General features: G+C 37.0%; 1 protein-coding gene and 1 pseudogene across 7 annotated transcripts in view; one reads left to right on the top strand and one right to left on the bottom strand.

The window, feature by feature from the left end:
• DOP1A (DOP1 leucine zipper like protein A) overlaps positions 1-21,230 on the bottom strand; it is a 131,067-nt gene that overhangs the window by 72,459 nt on the left and 37,378 nt on the right. For 6 of the 7 annotated variants that reach the window (XR_009690979.1, XM_061131916.1, XM_061131917.1 and 3 more), the window contains exons 2-5: positions 19,329-19,519; positions 15,989-16,170; positions 4,584-4,754; positions 1,035-1,224 (exon numbers count right to left, since the gene is read on the bottom strand). Coding sequence is in view for 6 of the 7 variants with exons in the window: in XM_061131916.1 (XP_060987899.1) it covers positions 1,035-1,224; positions 4,584-4,754; positions 15,989-16,170; positions 19,329-19,466 (681 nt within the window). In the remaining variant the exon portion in view is untranslated. Of the gene's footprint in view, positions 1-1,034; positions 1,225-4,583; positions 4,755-15,988; positions 16,171-19,328; positions 19,520-21,230 lie in introns of those variants that run through there. The other variant, XM_061131919.1, reaches the window with a different exon arrangement.
• On the top strand, positions 5,842-7,783 carry LOC133048201 (acyl-protein thioesterase 1-like; annotated as a pseudogene).

The following is a 21,230-nucleotide window of genomic DNA, read 5'->3' as shown; positions in this document are numbered from 1 at the left end:
CATTCATAAAATACTAGATAGCAATATAAGAGATACTGACATATATCACATATGCAAAACATGGATGACTCTCAAATGTGTTATACAAAATCAAAGACACCAGACAATGGCTAACACTGCATGATTCTACTTATGTAACATTCTGTGAAAACCACAATCTAGAGGAATAGAAAATAGAACAGTGTTTGCAAGGGCCTGGAGGTGTAGGGGAATGGGAGAGACTACAAAGGGACACAGAAGAACTTTTGGGGGTGATGAAAATGTTCTGTATCTTGATTTTACAGTATTGGTTGCTTGTCTGTATGTATGTGTCAAATTCATACAACTGTACACATAAGTTAATTTCAATGTATGCTAATTATACTTTAATATAACCAAAATATGTATAAAAATCTGTCAGTTCATAATCACATGGGGAGAAAGTAAAGGATGAGTAATCACAAAGTTTTTTTGGAAACTTTTCAAAAGGACCCTCTAGGGTTTTCTTGTTTTTCCATTAATTGTTCATTTTAAGAGTACACACTCTATAGGCATAAATGGTTTCCCTCTGTTCTTAATTTTTAAATTAAAAAGTATAAGCAAGCAGTTGATGCGATTTTTTTTCCAACTATCTTTCACTGTCTGCTTTAGTAATACCTTCTTTTGCAAAAATCCCTTTCAGAATCTAGCTATTACTTGGTCTAAAATCTGTCTTTCCTATGAAGAAAGCTATGATCCAAGAGAAGGTTCACTTTAGAAAAATAAAATGAGTGTGGCTATGTAAACAATGATCTGATCAGTTAGCAACATGGTAATAAAGACCATTTATTTGCTTGAATGACAGATAATGAAGATAACATATAAATGACAATCCCTTTTCTATGAAAAAGAAAAAACTTGAAATTTTCCAAATCAATAATGTGACTATTTTGGTCTTTAAGTTCCTTGATGAAAAATATAAGCCTCATGAAAACAAAAACATCGTTTGTGGCATGATTCTCAGAACGTGGCTATAAAGAAATATTAGTTAAATGAGCAAACACGTGTAGACCTACCATTAGCTCAATATCACTGCCAATTATATAAAGCTGATCTTCCATGGAAAGCTTCCGGTTCAAGTGGGCAAGAACATAGGTGATTCCAGGCAGACGCACAGCAGGACTGGTGAGAAGGCTACCCCAGAGGGCACTGTAGAAGGCTGACTGGTCCACTGCAGCAGCAACCTTTTCCAGTAAAGTGTTTGTTCTGAGGTACAAAATAAAGTGCTTTAAAAAGCGAAATATTTAGCTTCACATTGCTAAGCACAAACCATTATACTCTCCCAGAATGTATGAAAGCATCCTTGATGTAGTCGTATGTTCCACCCTGGACACAAGTGGGGTGGATGGGAAGAACCATACAGGTCAGAGTCAGAGGACTGGGTCAAAGTTCTGGTTCCACCATTGACTAGCTGTATAATTTAGGGAAATCACTTAGTCTTTCCTAGTCTTTTCTGAGTTCAGTATCCTCATCTGTAAAAAAGATAACAGCAAAAACACCTCCACAAGTCCCATCTACCTCAAGGAACTGTTAAACACACATATACTTTAGTTAATAGTAAGGAACCTCATAGGCTACAGTCCATGGGGTCACAAAGAGTCCAACACAACTGAGCAACTTCACTTTCACTTTTTTCATAGAAGAACATATCTTCTGTTGACTTTCTACAAAATTTTAAAGGATATTTCCTTTTCTTGGAAATCATATTACATAATTTACATCATGCGAAATGCCAGGCAGGATGAAGCACAAGCTGAAATCAAGATTGCTGGGAGAAATATCAATAACTTCAGATATGCAGATGACACCACCCTTACGGCAGAAGAGGAACTAAAGAGCCTCTTGATGAAAGACAAAGAGGAGAGTGAAAAAGCTAGCTGAAAATTCAACATTCAAAAAATGAAGATCATGGCAACCAGTCCCATCACTTCATGACAAATAGATGGGGAAACAATGGAAACAGAGACAGACTTTATTTTCTTGGGCTCCAAAATCACTGCAGGTGGTGATTGCAGCCATGAAATTAAAAGACGCTTGCTCCTTGGAAGAAAAGCTACGACCATAAGCTAGACAGCATATTAAAAAGAGAGACATTCCTTTGCCGACAAAGGTCCATCTAGTCAAAGCTATGGTTTTTCCAGTAGTCATGTGTGGATGTGACAGTTGGACCATAAAGAAAGCTGAGCACCAAAGAAATGATGCTTTTGAACTGTGGTGTTGGAGATGATTCTTGAGAGTCCCTTGGACTGCAAGGAGATCAAATCAGACAATTCTAAAGGAAATCAGTCCTGAATATTCATTGGAAGGATTGATGCTGAAGCTGAAACTCTAATACTTTGGCCACCTGATACAGAGAACTGACTCTTTAGAAAAGACCCTGATGCTGGGAAAGGCAAGAGGAGAAGGGGATGACAGAGGATGAGATGGTTGGATGGCATCACTGTCGTGATGGACATGATTTTGAATACGCTCTGGGAGTTGGTGATGGACAGGGAAGCCTGGCGTGCTGCAGTCCATAGGGTTGCAGAGTTGGACATGACTGAGCAACTGAACTGACTGAATTAAACAACTTGAATGAATTATGCTATGACAAAATATAAGAAGTATTATTCAAGACAAAGTAATACACAAGAATTGAATACACTGTTGTATAACAGATTCAGAATCAAGAGAATCTGATGAAGTTCTACTGTTTACTTGCTATGTGATTTAATACTAACACTGTAATCTCTTCTGGTCTCAATCTACTTATGCATTAAAAGAACATGTTTTCACATCTTTTTGTGTTGAATAACTGGCAAAACATAATGCTATGATCTGAAAGTTTTTGTCCCTTCAGTATTTATATGTTAAAACCTGATGCCCCAAAGTGACTATATTAGAAGATGGAGGCTTTGGGCACCCTCATGAATAAGGTTAATGTTCTCATGAAAGAAATTCCAACAGAGCTCCATAGCCCCTTCCAGAAGGTCAGGATACATGTAAAAGGCGCTGGTTGTGAATCTGGCAGAAGGCATTCACCAGAACACGATCATGCTACCACCTTGACAGAATCAAGAACAGTGAGAAATAAATTTCTGAATTTATTTCTGAATTTTTGCATTTCTGAATATTTTTGAATTTCTGAAAATAAATTTCCACTCAGTCTGTTTTTTTTTTTTTTTTTTTTACAAAAGCCAAAGGACTTTCAAGCAAAAAGGACTAAGACACATAACAAGATAAATCATACAGATACCACAGTCATAAAGATCATTATTCAATTTCCACATGAAATTTTTAAAAAATTTATTATTATTTATTTGATTGCACGAGGGATGTTTTAATTGCAGTACGTGTGATCTAGTTCCTGGACCAGGGATCGAACCCAGGCTTCCTGAATTGGGAGCATAGCATCTTAGCCACTGGAACACCAGGAAAGTCCCCATGTTAAATTTTTAATTGCAACTAGCAGAGTTACAAAATCATATTGATTCTATGCTTCCGTTAAGAGAATAGAACAATTTAAAACAAAACTGATTCATAAACTAAATAAAATAAGCTCACATTATGTTTCTAAAATTGTCCTGAAACGGAAATTAATTTTTTCTCAAAGTAGCTTATAAGAGAGATTCAATATTTTCAGGGTTAGATTCCCACATCATTATGGCAGCAGATGAACATACAAAAAATAGAGTAACTTGTTTAAATAAATTATATAAATATAAATCATTATGCCTACTCATAAAGAAAGTTTGGTATTTTCTATTTCTGACATCTTAATTCATAACTTCCTTTTTGGTAAGAGTATCAGTAACAGCGATATTAAAGATACTTAATGCTATCAAGCACTGTATACCACTATTGGAGCCTGGTGGGCTACAGTCCACGGGGTCGCAAAGAGTTGGACACGACTGAGCAACTTCACTTTACTTTCATTTTCATTAACTTCCAAAGAAATAATAATAAGCTCCAAACAGACCAAATCATTCTCTTTGAAGAGTTAAAATAACAAGAGTACCATGTCAATAGCTATTGAAAGAGTACTGCACCTGGTGATAGGCTATTTTTAACAATTTAAAACTTGATGGTGCACTGCCCAATCTTCCATTCTTTTTATTAATCTAAATGTCCTATCTGTTGTATTATATTTTAAATATATATATTTTATATATATATTTATGAGTCACAATTTTTTAAGTGACTTACAAGTGCGAGGCGCTGGACAAAGTAATTTCAATATTACAATTACACAATGAATGGTATGCTTTTTTAATAGATAAGGAAACTGAATAAAGTTCAGAAATATTGAAAAGTTTTCCTAAGCTCACATAGTGTCTGCCGAGCTAGGATTTGAACCCAGTCCAGCTATCCAAGTCTATATTCTTATTACCCAGTTATATTTTCAGTTGTGATACGCAGATTACATACACTACAAAAATTTTTTTGCTACAAAAAATCTTCAGGTCAGGTACCAAAGTGTTTAGAATAATCAGTTTTTGTGATGTCAGTACTAATGATTTAAGGATGTTTGCTGACCCATTCATGACTTTGATTACTTAGCTGCAGCGATAACAATAGCATCTTACCTCTCATAGTACTCTGACCCTTCTTCTAAGCCAGGAAGAATACCAGTTAGCAATCCTTGTAGACCAGGCTTCAGTGTTTTACCCAAAGGCAGATAATATATCTCATACAAACTCAACAATGTTGGTTTCACTGACATGGCAGCATTTGCAAGGAGAGGAAAGAGTCCAGAACTGTTTCAAAAAATAAAAACAAAAAGAGAGACAAAATAACTACAAAATATTAATTCATATATACCAACATGTGTGTATAAATATTTTTAAAATGAAATAGTAAGTTATACTGCTTAGCTTAAAATCATATCTATCCTGTATAGTGATGACTTCTATATCCATTAAACAAACCTAGGTCTCTCATCTGAGCTTCATACTCATAAACCCAAAGGTCACCTAGCTGTTTCATAAGGCCTTCAAATTCCACAATTCGTAAACAGAACTCCCTCTCTTTCCCTTCCCCCAAACCTGATCCTTCCCCTGTAATTTCCATTTCAAAATATGGCAACAGAAACCATCTGTTTGACCAAAAACTATACATCTCAGAGTGATCCTTGACCCTTAAAAAAATAAAAAACTTTAAACTGGAATCAGTCATCAACTTTTCTCTCCAAGCCATTCTCCTAGATATTTTTTGTAAATATAATAAATTCTCTCCTTTTCCACCAGATAGTTCCTTAGAAGAGACCACCAAGATATCTCAATCATATCTTACCAAACATCGTAATCATTGAACTATCCAGTACTGCTTCAGTATTTCTCTTCTGAAGCAGCTGTTCTCAATAAAACCCTTCATTGGTTTCCTGCTGGTTACTGTCTAACTACTAACTGTGGCTTTAACATTTTGCTACTACATACCTCTGTACAGCCAATGCATGCTCACCAATATCACTCCTGCACCCTCTGCTCCAGCTACATTGAACAATTCCTCTCAAGTTCACTTCAAAACTTTCCACACTCTCTTCAGCGCCCAGGCCTTTACACATGCTATGCTGAAAGGCACAATCCCTGCTCCCTCACTTTCTCCTCATTGTCTGCATGACTCCTAGACTTTCAGGAATAGGCCTAAACTGTTTCCCTGAGACTATCTCCTAATTAGACTAGGTTAGGCTCCTTATTAAATGTTCACATAGTATCCAATACTTACTTATTTCTAAGTAACTTTGTTTTACTAACAATAAGTAAATCTATTGCTGTAATAATAATAAGTAATGCTATTCCTTGCAGCAAAAGGAACCATCAACAAAGTGAAGAGACAACCTATAGAATGGGAAAAAATATTTGCAAACCATATATCTGATAAGCGGTTAATATCCAAAACATGTAAAGAACTTGTACAACTCAATAGGAAATAATAATAATAATCTAAGTACAAAATGGGCAAAGGACCTGAATAGACATTTCTCCAAAGAAGATACGTGGTCAAGAGGTACATGAAAGGATGCTTAACATCACCAGTATCAGGGAAATGCTAATTAAAACACCATGAGATCGCATCTCATGCCTGTTGGAAGGAACATCATCAAAAAGACAAGAGGTAACAAATGCTGGTGAGGTTGTAGAGACAAAGGAACTCTTGTGCACTGCTGGAGGGATTCCGAACCAGTACAGCCACTATGAAAAACAGTATGGAGGTTCCTCAAAACATTAAAAATTCCACTTTTGGGACTACATTCAAAGGAAACAAAAACACTTACTCAAAAAGCTATCTGAAACCCGATTTTCACAGCAGCGTTATTTATAACAGCCAAGAAATGGAAACCTAAGTGTCCACTAATGGATGAACAGATAAAGAAGCTGTGAGATATATATATATATATATATATATATATATATATATATAAAATGGAATATTATTCGGTCATAAAATGAGGAATTCCTACTATTTACAACCTCATGGATGGACCTTTAAGGTATTATACTGAGATAAGTCAGACAGAAAAAGACTAATACTGTATGATCTCACTTGCAGGTAGAATCTTAACTAACTAACCAAAAAAAGACAAAAATAAAACCCACACTCACAGAAAAAGAGACCTCAAATTTGTGGTTATGAGAGGTAATGCTTAGGGACAGAAGGGTGTTAGAGGAAGGTGGTTAAAAGGTACCAACTTCCAGTTATAAATGAGTACTATGGATATAATGTAAAACATGACTATAGTTAACAGTGCTGCATGACATACAGGAAAGTTCTAAGAATAAAAACTAAGAGTACTCTAAGGAGAAAAAATTTCCCCATTATTCTTTTCTTCCTTCTTTCTGTTGTATCTAAATGACATGATGAAGTTCGCTGAACCTATTGTAACCATTTCACAATATATGTAAATCAAACCATCTTTCTATATACCTTAAAATTATACAGTGATGTATGTCAATTGTTTACCAGTAAAACTGGGGGAGAAAGACTAATTCTGATAGGTAACTCTGTAATATCAGAAAGCAAGAGGCCCTTTGGCCTGGCTGGATGCCCACTCTGCCTTTTGCTTCAGCTGTGTGATTAGTGGAACTGGTGTATATAGGGCAATAATATATCAGCCCTGCTGCCTGCCATTATGTCCGCTACCCAGAAGGCCACTGCTGCGGTGATCTTCCTTTGTGGACTGGGAGACACAGGGCATGGATGGGCAGAACCCTTCACCAGGATCAGAAGTGCCCACATCAAATACAACTGCCCGCATGCGCTAGTTATGCCTGTAATATTACATATGAACATGGTCATGCCTTCTTGGTTTGACATTACTGGGCTTTCACCGGATTCACTGGAGGATGAAACTGGAATTAAGCAGCAGCAGAAAATGTAAAAACTTTGATAGAGCAAGAGACGAAGAATAGCACTCCACAAGAGATGAAGAACAGCAATGCTTCTAACAGAGTGATTTTGGGAGGATTTTCTCAGGGAGGTGCTTTACCGCGGCACCTGGCTCTGACCACACAGCAAAAGCCGGCTGGTGTCACTGCTCTGGGCTTCCTTTCCACAGGGCCCGATCAGTGGTCTGAGGAGAGACATGTCTATTCTTCAGTGCCAGGGAGATCTGGACCCTTCAGTACCCCTAATGTCTGGTGCTCTTACTGCTGAAAAGCTAAAACCACTGGTAAATCCAGCCAATGTAACCTTCAAAACCTATGGAGGCATGAGGCACAGTTCACGTCAACAGGAGATGATGGACATCATGCAGTTCATCAGGCAACTCCTACCTCCCGTTGACTGACACCACTGTGAGGCCTTGTGCAGAAGTGCATACCAGCATCGTCTATTAGAAGACACACTCCCGCCTGTGCCCAACCCTGAAACCTCTGATGTCTGCAGTGTTAAAATGTTTTGCAAATACACATCAATGACACAGGCTAAATAAATTCTCCTCATGGGAAATGCATGATCTTTGAAGTTTCTATATACGTATTTGTATATGATATAATCCAGGATACATTAGTGTTAAACTAGCAGCATACACTAGTATTGAATATACTAGTATTAAAATAGAGAGAGAAGCAGCCAGCTTCTTTCTCCCAAATTCAGAAAAATAATAAAATACTGCAACCAGATTTTTTATTACAGCACTTGAAAATTATTGGCATTCTTAACAAAAACTTGTTCAGATATAAATGAGCAGTTAAAACATAAATAGTTTATGTGTCTGGTGACTTAAGACTACGGGCTTACACCCCAAACTGCCAAGTCACCATGCAGCATCTGTACTTTTATATATGTGTTCATATATACCTAATGATTATAATGCATAATAAGAATGAGGTATTACATTATTCCTAATAAAAGGGATAATGCTTCTAAGTGTCAATAAAGAGCAATATTGCTATCTTCAATTAATGGCCCTTTTATTTTGGGGAACAGCTTTTTCTTTGCTGAATATACTTTAATACTCTTTTTTTTCTCTCTAGAAATGTGTCCCTTCTTTTTTATCCTTCACAACAGACCAAATATTTCCTCTTTGTCACAGACACCTGCTGTCAATATGTGCTGTAATTTAACATTCTGGATCACACACATGATGGCACTGAAAATATATTGACAGAAAGAAACCAGACATCCTTTCAGAGTTTCTATACTACTTCTTAAAGTGGACCTTTAGCCACAGTTTAGACCTGCAGAGTTACTAGAATCTTCAGTCCAGGTAACGAGAATAATTCTGTGGTTGTATCTTCTTGCAATTAACTGAAAGAATAATTAGGTCATATTCTAGGAAGTTCTGGGATATTTAAGGCTGATCTTAAAAACTGTAATTTCTAAGATGATTTGCTCTAAGGTGATTCTCCTCATAGCATAAAATTTACTTATTTTGCACATAGGTTTGAAACCAACTACAGCAGGAAATGAACAGTTCAAAAATTTTGCTTTACTCTTATTTGCCAATGGACAAACAAGAAATTTTCACGTAGTCAGATGATCTTTTAAAGTTAGCTTTTGTGCAAACATAAAAGTAGCAATTATTTGATTTTAAATAGATTTTTCATATTATTGGTTAAAATTACTTGAAAACAAATTTCTGGGTAAATTTGTTTAGTCAGAACTCAATGCAAATAGTGTAGTTCCTACACAGTTTAATATACACCAAAAATGTATGCTTAGTATTTCTGAACTGTTGTTAATTTTTCTGCTGAATTCCAACTGATTAGAACAATGTTAGGACTGCATCTTCACAAATGGGTGCTACTTGATGATAGAAATGATTTGGTATGGACCACAGATGATGTTAATAATTAAGCCATATATTTATGCCTGGATTTACAATTTTTAAACAATCACTAAGTCATTTTACTTTACCTACAAGAATACAAACTGTTGCTTCACTGACACAAATCAGTGAGATCTAATTTACAGCAAGAAATACTCCATTGAAACATGGCGCTGTAACGTGAGAAAATGTAAATCTTTTGCATGGTTTCTATCAATGTGAAATAAAATTGAATTCTGACGTAAAAAAAAAAAAAGGCAAGAGACCATGACTCTCTTTATTTCTGTATCCTAAGACCTTAAAACCAAGTCCTGCCTTTACAAAGTGCTTAATAAATGAATTAAGAATCTGTCTTGCTCCTACTTTATATAGAAAACAGAGGTCATCTAGTGGGAACTCCCTCAACTTCCCACATTTCTGCCTTCAACTTTAGGTACAGTGTGACGTAAAACTACAGTAGCAGCCTCTTCATAGCTACCTTGCCTCAGGGTCCACTGTCTACCTTTCTCAGGGCCCTGCTTTATCCACCATACTTTTTCTTTCATATAATTTCTTTCTTCCTCCACTGACAACTGTGCTTAAATCTTTCCCAATGATTCTAAAAAGAGAACAAATGACAACAAAATCCTAAAACCTTTATCTTAATTACTTCCTGGCCTGAAGCTGCCTTCCTACTTCAACTTTTGGAGAACAAACAAACAAAAAAAACACTTTCATCTATCACCTTCTGATAAGTCTACCTGTTCTATTAAAACAGTTCTCAATATCATCACCATTCTCTACTAAAGGCCAGATTTGTTGGTCTACTTTCAGTCCTGACTGTTTCATTTATCTGTAGTATTTGATACTATTCACCACAACTTTCTCTTGAAACTCATTCCCCTTTTGACTTCCAGGTGAGCTCTGTCTCCTGGTACATTTTCTATTTCTGACTCTTGTTTCTTTCCACTGACTACTTTCCGTCCACCTGCCCTTTAAATAATGTAACTCCTAAATATTCATGAGAGAAGCCTGGCAGGCTACAGTCCATGGGTAACAAAGTGTTGGATAGGACAGAGCAAATATTCACAGAATGGACTTGTTCCTTTTCCCTACTTACTATTCACAAGGTACTGGTTGATCTCAGTCATTCTCTGCCACTTGAATGCTGTCAGTTCTAAAATCTCTCGCTAGGATTTATATTAGCAAAAGTTTACTTTATATACCCACTTAATATTTTATGGGGCTCAAATTGCACATCCAGTGTTCTTAGTGACAGCTTAGTGTACTGTATCACATTAAAAAAATAAACTTGAAAACACAATATGTTTTATCATGTAACAGGTTACAGAACTTTAAAAGTATTTGTATTTAATTATGCTAAAGCATAAACCTTGAGATTAAACTACTAAAAAAAAAATCCAACATAGTACAAATTGTAGTTTTTAAGTTAGCTATACTCTAAAAAATACAGAATAACAATTTTACTCCATACAGTATGTGTATGTAAGAATGTCTGCCATATTTAAACATAGTATTCTAGAATTAATTTATTCTTCTTATATAACATACTGTTAATAAAATTAGATACACTGCAACTTTGTGAAATAGTTGTTTCTTTTTTTTTTTAGTTGTTTCTTAAGATAAACTTTCTGTTTAAAAAGGAGCAGGCATGAGTTATAAGGAAAAGTTTTGCCTTAAGGAAAGAGTTCCTTCCTTAAGGAAGGAATCTGTCAGTTATTACATGTAACACTGATTGAGCAATTCTCTCTCTTTTTTTAAAGTGCTCTTCAAAGAGTAGTAATTATCAGTATTAAAAATACCTATTACTGACTTTCAAAACATCCACAAGGAATTTAAAGAGAAGAAACATACACAGTAAGATAGATCAATGAAATCAAAAGTTTGTTTTTAAAAAGACTAACAAATATGATAAACTCATGACAAGGCTGACCAAAATGTACAAAAGGCTATCTGCATCTCTGGTGTCAAGAACAAGACAGGAAAACTAAATATGCACATGTGAAAAGAATGAAATAAGATCCCTATCTCATGCCATTCACAACAGTTAACTCAAAATGGATTAAAGACTTAAATATAAGGCCTGAAATTATAAAACAGAGGAGAATATATACATAAAAGTTCCTTGACATTGGTCTTGGCAATGATATTCTTGGACAGGAAACCTAAAGCAAAGGCAGCAAAAGCAAAAATAAACAAGTGGGACTGCATCAAACTAAAAGGGAAGAGAGGATAAGATATGGGGAAGCCAGAATGAAAAGTTCTAACATATTTTAAATCACAGCTCCAAAAAAGGAAGAGAGAATAGATAGAGTAAAGGCGATTTAAAAAGACTCCAGAATTGATGAAAGGTATTGACTCAAACCCATTCACGGATCATGGTCTTGTTGTGGTGAAGACAGTTGTGCAACTCAAAGAAGCTATGAGCCAAGCCGTGCAGGGCCACCAGAGACAGATGGGTCATAATGAAGAGTTCTGACAAAACGTGGTCCACTGGGGGAGGGAATGGCAACCCATTCCAGTGTTTTTGTCATGAGAACCCCATGAATCATATAAAAAGGCAAAAACATGTGGCACCGGAAGAGGAGCCCCTCCAGGTTGGAAACTGTCCAACATGCTACTGGGGAAGAGTAGAAGGTAATAACTGATAGCTCTGGAAAGAATAAAGCGGCTGGGCCAAAGCAGAAATGATGCTCAGTTATGGATGTGTCTGGTAGAGAAAGTAAAGTCCAACACTGTAAAGAAAAATGGTGCACAGGAACCTGGAATGCTAGGTTCACGAATCGAGGTAAACTGGATGAAGTCAGGCAAAAGATGGCAAGAGTGAACACAGACATCTTAGGAATCAGTGAACTAAAATGGACTGGAATGGGTGAATTTAATTCAGATGACCATTGCATCTACTACTGTGGGCAAGAACCTCTTAGAAGAAATGCAATAGCACTCATAATCAACAAAAGAGTCTGAAATGCAGTACTTGGGTGCAATCTCAAAAACAAAAGGAGGGTCTTGGTTTGTTTCCAAGGCAAACCATTCTACATCACAGTAATCCAAGTCTACGCCCCAACCACTGATGCCGAAGAAGCTGAAGTTGACAGATTCCAAGAAAACCTACAAGACCTTCTAGAACTAACACCAAAAAAAAGATGTCTTTTTCATCACAGGGGATTGGAATGCAAAAGTGGGAAGAGAGATCCATAATAACAGGCCAGTTTGACCTTAGAGTACAAAATGAAGCAGGGCAAAGGCTAACGGAGTTTTGTCAAGACAGCATGCTGGACATAGCAAACACCCTTTTCCAACAATCCAAGAGACAACTTTATACATGGATACCACCAGATGGTCAGTATCAAAATCAGACTGATTATGTTCTTTGCAGCTGAAGATGGAGAAGCTCTCTACAGTCAGCAAAAACAAGACCTGGAGCTGACTGTGGCTTATATCATGAGCTCCTTATTGGAAAATTCAGGCTTAAATGGAAGAAAGGAAAACCATTAAGCTATTCAGGTATGACCTAAATCAAATCCCTTATGATTATACAATGGAGGTGACAAATAGATGCAAGAAATCAGATCTGGTAGACAGAGTGCCTGAAGAATGATCAACAGAGGTTCATAACATCATATAGGAGGCACTGACCAAAACCATGACCAGGAAAAAGAAATGCAAGAAGGCAAAATGGTTGTCTGAGGAGGCTTTACAAATAACAGAAAAGAAGAGAAGTGAAAGTCAAGGGACAAAGAGAAAGATAAACTGAAGGTAGAGTTTCAGAGAATAGCAAGGAGAGATAAGAAAGCCTTCTTAGGTAAACAATGCAAAGAAATACAAGAAAACTATTAAATAGAACGGGAAAGACTAGAGATCTCTTCAAGAAAATTAGAGATACCAAGATAATATTTCATGCAAGGAAGGACATGATAAAGGACAGAAACGGTAAGGACCTAACAGAAGTAGAAGAGATTAAGAAGAGGTGGCAAGAATACACAGAAGAACTGTACCAAAGAAGTCATAATGACATGAATAACCATGATGGTGTGGTCCATCACCTAGAGCTGGATACCCTGGAGTGTAAAGTCAAATAGGCCTTAGGAAGCATCACCACAAACAGAACTAGTGGAGGTAACATAATTCCTGATGAGCTATTTAAAATTCTAAAAGATAATGTTGTTGTTAAAGTGCTGCACTCAATATGTTAGTAATTTGGAAAATTCAGCAGTGGCCTTAGGACCATAAACAGTCAGTTTTCATACCAATTTCAAAGAAGGGAAATGCCAAAGAAAGTTCAAACTACCAGACAACTGCACTCATTTCACATGCGAGCTAGGTAAAGCTCAAAATCCTTCAAGCTCAGTCTCAGGAGTACATAAACTGAGAACTTCCAGATGTACAAGCTAGGTTTGGAAAAGGCAGAGGAACCAGAGATCAAATTGCCAACATTTGCTGGATCACGGAGAAAGCAAGGGAATTCTAGAAAAACATCTACTTCTGCTTCACTGACTACACTAAAGCCTTTGACTGTATGACAACAAACTGGAAAATTCTTAGAGACGGGAATACCAGACCACCTTACCTGTCTCCTGAAAAACCTGTAGGTCAAGAAGCAACAGTTAGAACTAGACATGGCATAGCTGAACGGTTTCAAATTGGAAAAGGAGTACAAGGCTGTATATTGTCACCCTGCTTATTTAACTTATATGCAGAGTACATCGTGCGAAATGCCAGGCTCAATGAATCACAAGCTAAAATCAAGATTGCTGGGAGAAATCAACAACCTCAGACACTGCAGATGATATCATTCTAATAGCAGAAAGTGAAGAGGAACTAAAGAGCCTCTTGATGAGAGTGAAAGAGGAGAGTAAAAATACTGGCTTGAAACAACATTAACAAAACTAAGATCATGGCAACCAGTCCCATCACTTCATGGTAAACAGAAGGAGAAAATGTGGAAGCAGTGACAGTTATTTTCCTGGGTTCCAAAATCACTGTGTGCAGTGATTGCAGCCATGAAATTAATAGACACTTGTTCCCTGGTGGTTCAGTGGATAAAGAATCCACCTGCAATGTGGGAGACCTGGTTTGGGAAGGTCCTCTGGAGGAGGGCATGGCAACCCACTCCAGTATTCTTGCCTAGAGAATCCCCATGGACAGAGGAGCCTGATGGGCTACAGGCCATGGGGTCGCAAAGAGTCGGACATGACTGAGTGACTAAGCACAGCACGCAGTCCTTGAAAGGAAAGTTATTACAAACCTACACATCATATTAAAAAGCAGAGATATTACTTTGCTGACAAAGTTCTGTATAGTCAAAGCTATGGTTTTTCCAGTAGTCATGTATGGATATTTGAGAGTTGAAACATAAGGAAGGCTGAGCGCTAAAGAATTGATGCTTTTTCGAAACATGTATATTATCAAGGGTGAAACAGATCACCAGCCCAGGATGGATGCATGAGACAAGTGCTCAGGGCTGGTGCACTGGGAAGACCCAGAGGGATCAGGTGGAGAGGGAGGTGGGAGGGGGGATCGAGATGGGGAATACGTGTAAATCCATGGCTGACTCATGTTAATGTATGGCAAAAACCACTACAATATTGTAAAGTAATTAACCTCCAACTAATAAAAATAAATAGAAAAAAAAAAAAAAAGGATTGATGCTTTTGAATTGTGGTACTGAAGAAGACTCTTGAGAGTCCCTTGGACTTCAAGGAGTTCAAACCAGTCAATTCAACCTTCAGCGTTGAATGAATATTTAATTCGTTGGAAGGACTGATGTTGAAGCTGAAGCTCCAATACTGTGGCCATCTGATGGGAAGAGCAGACTCACTGGAAAAGACCCTGATGCTGGCTGGGAAAGGTCAAAGGCAAAGGAGAAGGGGTTGGCAGAGGATGAGATAGTTAAATAGCATCACTGACTGAATGTACATAAATCTGAGCAAGCTCCAGGAGATACAGAATAGAGGAGCCTGGTGTGTTACAGTCCATGGGGTTGCAGAATTGAATACAACTTAGGGACTGAACATACATAACACTGATTCACATATTTTAAAATCTCAATGAATCCCAACCAGGATAAACAAAAGGTGAAAGTGATAATTGCTCACTTATGTCCGACTCTTTGTGACCCTATGGGCTGTAGACTACCAGACTCCTCAGTCCATAGGATTCTCCAGGCAAGAATACTGGAGGGGGTTGCCATGCCCTCCTCCAGGGGACTTCCCAACCCAGGGATCTAACTTGGGTCTCCCAAATTGTTGGCAGATTCTTTACCGTCTGAGTCACCAGGGAAGCCCATTTATCTAAATGTTGTGCTCGTCGCTCAGTCATGTCTGACTCTTTGCAACCCCATGGACTGCAGCCCGCCAGGCTCCTCTGTCCACGGGATTCTCCAGGCAGGAATACATCACAGTAAAACTGCAGAGTACTGGGATTTCCCCGGTGGTTAAGTGGTTAAGACTCTGTGCTTCCATTCCAGGGGATCCAGGTTTGATCCTGTCAGGGAACTAAGATCTCACAAGCTGCACAGTGAGCCATAAATAAATAAATAAAACACAATGCTTTTAAATTTAGGTAAATTTTTCTAATGTACTTTTTTGTCAAAATAATTATGATGATACTGAAAACTTTCATCATTAAGGAGTTTTCAATTGTTTAGCTTTTACTGCAAAAAACATATAAAAGTTTAAAAATACTTTATTTACATGCAAATACATAGTAAAATTATCTCACCTATATAAAAAGAGATCTTTGGCAAGTCGCTTAGGTCCAATGATTTTGAAGATAATTTCATATGTTTCAAGTGCCTTCCGATGAACTCCACCCGGTAATGCTGGATGTAGACATTGAGCTAGGCGCTTGCCTATGGTCAGCTTTTTGGGTACTACTTGGTATTTTGCATTATTTTGTAAAACCTTGAAGAAAACATCTTAATTCAGTTGAGAAAGAATATTGCATTTCATTTACTTCCATTTTCTGGCATAGTATTATCAAAAATCCTTGATATAGGACTTCGAAGGAGAAAAAATTATAGAGGGTGTAAAAAAACTTTTGTTTTTGTCAGTTACATTAGTAAAACTAGATTGAAAATTTAGGATTTAAAAATGTTTACTAATTTGTTAAAAAAATCAACTTGTAACATGTAAACAGGAATAACATTTTAATGAAAAATAATAGTATTTTCCAAAATAAATTTGCTCAGAAGAAAGGTACTGATTTAGATTTTTGCAAATCTTTTAACAGCCTTCAACCTTTTTTTTTTTTTTTTTTGATACACTGTTCGAAATATATTTAGAAAACTGAACCTCAACAAAAATATGTAGTTGGAAGAGGAACAACCACTGCAGTAGTATATCATATTACAGGAAGAACACACATGAGATTATATTTGTCCATTTGCTTTTACTCATTTCCCAATAGGAACAAATAGATATTGCTGTATTTATTCAACCGCCACATTTCTTTAGAAAAGATTGTCAAGGTAGAATTTATAGACGATGTAAGCTCACAAATACCACCCAAAGGAAATTAATTTATTTAAATAGTAGAAGACTTATAAATGAAGTTCTTCAGAGTATTATGGCAAAATGCTAGTAGTAGAAAATAAACATTCAGAACGAATATGGTACAATAGATGAGAACTGGAATTGAGATGAAACACAAAAGAACTCCTCTACTTTAGAAAATATAGAACTGGGGTTAAAATATATAAAATGAATATTCTGCCAAAGGCAGTACAAAAGCAGAGCACTAGATCCTTCCAGTTCATAAAAAAAATAAAAAACTGAAGGGTCTGAGGTCCGCTTAGATATATCATTTTCAATGGTCTTCCCACTACAAGCCTTCAATCCAGTCTGAAATTGGATGTAACCAATACAAATAAAATTAGACTTACAAATGCAAAGTAAATCAAGGGCACAATATCAATAGGAATTCAACTACAAAAAAAATTTTTTTTAAACTAGCTGCCTTCCATTTCTAAAACATTAATTTGAATTTTAGATGTAGGGGCAAAGAATCAATATTTACACATATTTGAAAGAAAAATATAAATAATTATTACCAGCAGTACCTCTGTAGAAGGAAAGTTAATGATCTATAACACAAAATGCTTCAATAAAGAAATTCTACTAATACCAAATAAAAGTTTTTAATAAAGCAAAATACAGCACGATTTTCCAAAATCATTTGAGTTAGAAAACTTGTATAAATAAGGTCAAAATTTAGTATATTAATAAATGATAAAATTTTAAACTAAAACTTATTTAGACTATCTGCAACAAATTCATACATATATAACCCTTGCCTTGTATCACCATGACTTTAGGTAAGTTTCACTGATGCACTGCATATCCTATGTTGCGGTATCTGGATACAGTGAAATCTGTTTTCATGATATTGATAACTATAAAAAATTAATTATGTACTTAATTAGGCAAATTAATTTCCAAAGTTTAATGAACTGCTTTTACACACAGTTCCTGCTAGTAGCGTGTCAGTCGCTCAGTTGTGTCCGACTCTTTTCGACCCCATGGACTGTAGCCTACCAAGTTCCTCTGTCCATGGGATTCTCCAGGCAAGGATACTGGAGTGGGTTGCCATTTCCTCCTCTATCCAACCCGGGGATGGAACCCACATCTCTTACATCTCCTGCATTGGCAGGTGGGTTCTTTACCACTGGTACCACCTGGGAAGCCCCAAACATACATTTTACATCCAGGCAGTTCTTAGTTATAGTCAGTGCCTTTTACAAAAGTGTAAAAAGCTTTTTACAAGCCTAAGTTTCTACTGTCTTCAGAAAAGAGACTCTTCAAGATAAATAAAAACCTAGCTACCTTTAAACAAACTCATACTTTTAGATGCAATTTCTTGGGGATATTGTAAAAATTTTGAGAATTTATCAAACCTCAAATGATAAATTTCAGAAGTCAACATGTCAAAAAGAAGTTTGTGCATATCATTTTAAGATAAATCCATGGCACATTTAAAACAGAAGTTTTTCTTTTTAAATTATCAGGGTAATTATCTATAGTAAGTATTAAAGTTGAAACTATTGTCCTTGAAATGTATTTCAGGACAAACTGTATGATAAACTGTCTGATGTTAAAATAGTTACGAGAAGAGCTCACTTTTCCTATCTGTTCCCCTGGTCCACTTAATATTTAGAAGTATTCGTATTCAATACATGCTATTAAAAACAAACCTAAAGAAGCCCCCAATATCAAAACTATGGGTATGAAGTGAGAAAATTTTGATGTAAGGTGTTTTAAAAAAAAGGGGGGGGGGTTCAAAATCCAAAGCTACGAGTTGAGCAGCGATGCCACCGTATTAACAGTGGATAAAAACCAGACATGTCAAGAAGGATCATTCAAGGCCTAGCTCCAAGGCCTAAGCAACTGTTTGTCACTTTTGTAAAAAGCACTGACTCTAACTAAGAACTGCCTGGATATAAAATATTTCTTTAATGCTATATTCCATTTGGAAAGGACACAGCAGTTACTGCTTTCCATGTGCAGCTCTTCATTTTGCTGCCAGGAACTCCAGAACCATATCTGATACTCAATTATAAAAACTTGTTAACCTTCACGGTTAGCATATTTGTTTCCTAATCTTGCATTTATATGTAATAATAGATTAACTATATTTTTCAAGTACTGTTGTGGTTTTGGCCTCAAAAAAGCAAAAAAAAAAAAAAAAAAAGCCTAACTACAAAGGCATGCAATTAATGATGTAAAATAGCACAATCAAAAGTAATTCAGCCTGGCACTCTGTGATGGCCTGGAGGGGTGGGATAGGGAGTGGAGAGAGGGGCTCAGGAAGGAGGAGTCATATATAATTATAACTGATTCTCATTGTTGTATGGCAGGAAGCAACACAACATTGTAAAGCAATTATCCTCCAATTAAAAAATAAAAAATAAAGAGGAAAATGTTCTAGATTGGAGAATTTTAAAATAGTAATTCTGAGTTTATGTTTTTAAATTCTTTACTTCAAGGTTCAGAGAAATCCAGAAAATACAGATGCAGATTTCTGATTTTTATCCCTTCTTATGAAATGAGCAAGACAGACATACCTTATTAAGTTTTCCAAGTGCTGATATCAAATCCGCCCACTCACTGGAGTATTCAAAATTCTTCAGTGCTTTGTCAACTGCAGCTACATAGTTCCTGTATTTGGAGTCACTCAATAACTCCAGCTCTTCTGTGTTCATCCTCCCACAGCGTCCTCCTAGAGACCAATTCCAAAGTCATGTAAAATCATTACCTACAAAAACAAAGTGTGCAGGAGGAACCAAAGTTACAAAGGAAAGTATTAAAATAGGTTCAGAGCTAATGGCTAACTTTAAAATGTGTTTTGAGTTAGAAGTGATCAACACTCTAGGCAGCTAGCATTCAGGGTCATGGAAGTATTCAAAGACAGCTTCAGACATAACTACTCATGTGTTCCTTCCTAGGAACTGGAGAAATGGCTGTGAGAACTTCGGGTTTACGAAGAAGTAGGAAATATTCCTGCACTTAGTTCAAATTAAAACCATGTTATTTCTCTGTCATATTTTCCAATATAACACTTCTGATACACATACACCTCTTCCTTGTTTTGATCCTAAAATGTAGTAAGACTGGTTAGATTAGAAACATCAGGGACTTTAAAAACAACAATAGAAAAAAAAAAAAAAGGAATGACTTAGAGATCATCTTATTTTATTAAGCAATAAAAGTATGGGCATATAGTATGAAAGAACATCAGCTTTTTGGAACTAATAAAACTTCTAATAAAACCGGGCTTCCCTAGTGGCTCAGTGGTAAAGAATCTGCCTGCTAACGCAGGAGACACAGGTTTGATTCCTTATCCAGGAAGACCCCACATGCCTCAGAGAAATTAAGCCCGTGCACCACAATTATTGAAATTGTGCTCTAGAGCCTGGGAACCACAACTACTGAGCCCATGGTGCCCCAACTACTGAAACCCACGTGTCCTAGAGCCCACGCTCCACAACAAGAGAGGCCACCATAATGAGAAGCCTGCGCTAGCCCTGCTCGTCGCAACTAAAGAAAACCCCGCAAAGCAACGGAGGCCCAGCAAACAAAAAAAAACTTCTAATAAGACTGACAAGTATATGTGATAGTTTAAAATATGTCCACAAATTCTTTGATATTACTTTAAAAAATCAGTGCCTAATTTTCCAGTCCCTTGGGCTGGATTCTGGGACTCAGTTCTAATGAAATTAATAAGGTAGAAGTGACAATGTGTAATGGCCAAGACTAGGTCATAAAAGCACTTTAGCTTCGTCCCTGCTCTCTCTCTGTTAGGTCACAGGCTCCGGGCAAAGCCAGCTGCAAGAGCACAAGGACACTTCAAAGAGCCTTATGGAGACGTTCCTGTGGTAGGGAACCGAGGCTTTCTGCCAACAGCCTTGTGAGTGAGCCATCTTCGAAGAAGATCCTTCATCCCCAGGCAAGTCTTGATTTGACTGTAGTACCAACTGACATCTTGACTGATTTCATGGGAGACTGTATGCCGGAACTACACAGCTAAGCCTCTTGAATTCATGATCTACAGAAATTCTGCTGCCCTAGGCCACTGAGTTGGGGAGTAATAGCTACACAGCAGTAGAACAGATAACTTAACACAGAGTACTAACAAGGATTTAATTGAGGCTCAATTGTAAAATCAATGTGGGAGGATCCTGGTGGTCCAGTGGTCAACAATCTACCCTGCAACGCAGGGGACAAAGGTTTGATCCCTGGTTGGGGAGGATCCCACGTGACGAAGGGCAACTAAGCCCACGCGCCGTAACTACTGAGCTCGCACCTAGAGCCCGCCAGCTGCAACTACTGAGCCCGCAACTAGAGCATGTACTCTACAGCACGAGAAGCCACCACAATGGGAAGCCTGCACAATGCAGCAGGGACCCAACATGGTCAATAAATAAATTATTTAGTTAAAAAAAATCAATGTGGGGACTTCCCAGGTG

Source organism: Dama dama, chromosome 28, assembly GCF_033118175.1.
Source record: "Dama dama isolate Ldn47 chromosome 28, ASM3311817v1, whole genome shotgun sequence".
NCBI classification, from domain to species: Eukaryota; Metazoa; Chordata; class Mammalia; order Artiodactyla; family Cervidae; genus Dama; species Dama dama.
This window is presented reverse-complemented; position numbering and strand designations above follow the sequence as displayed.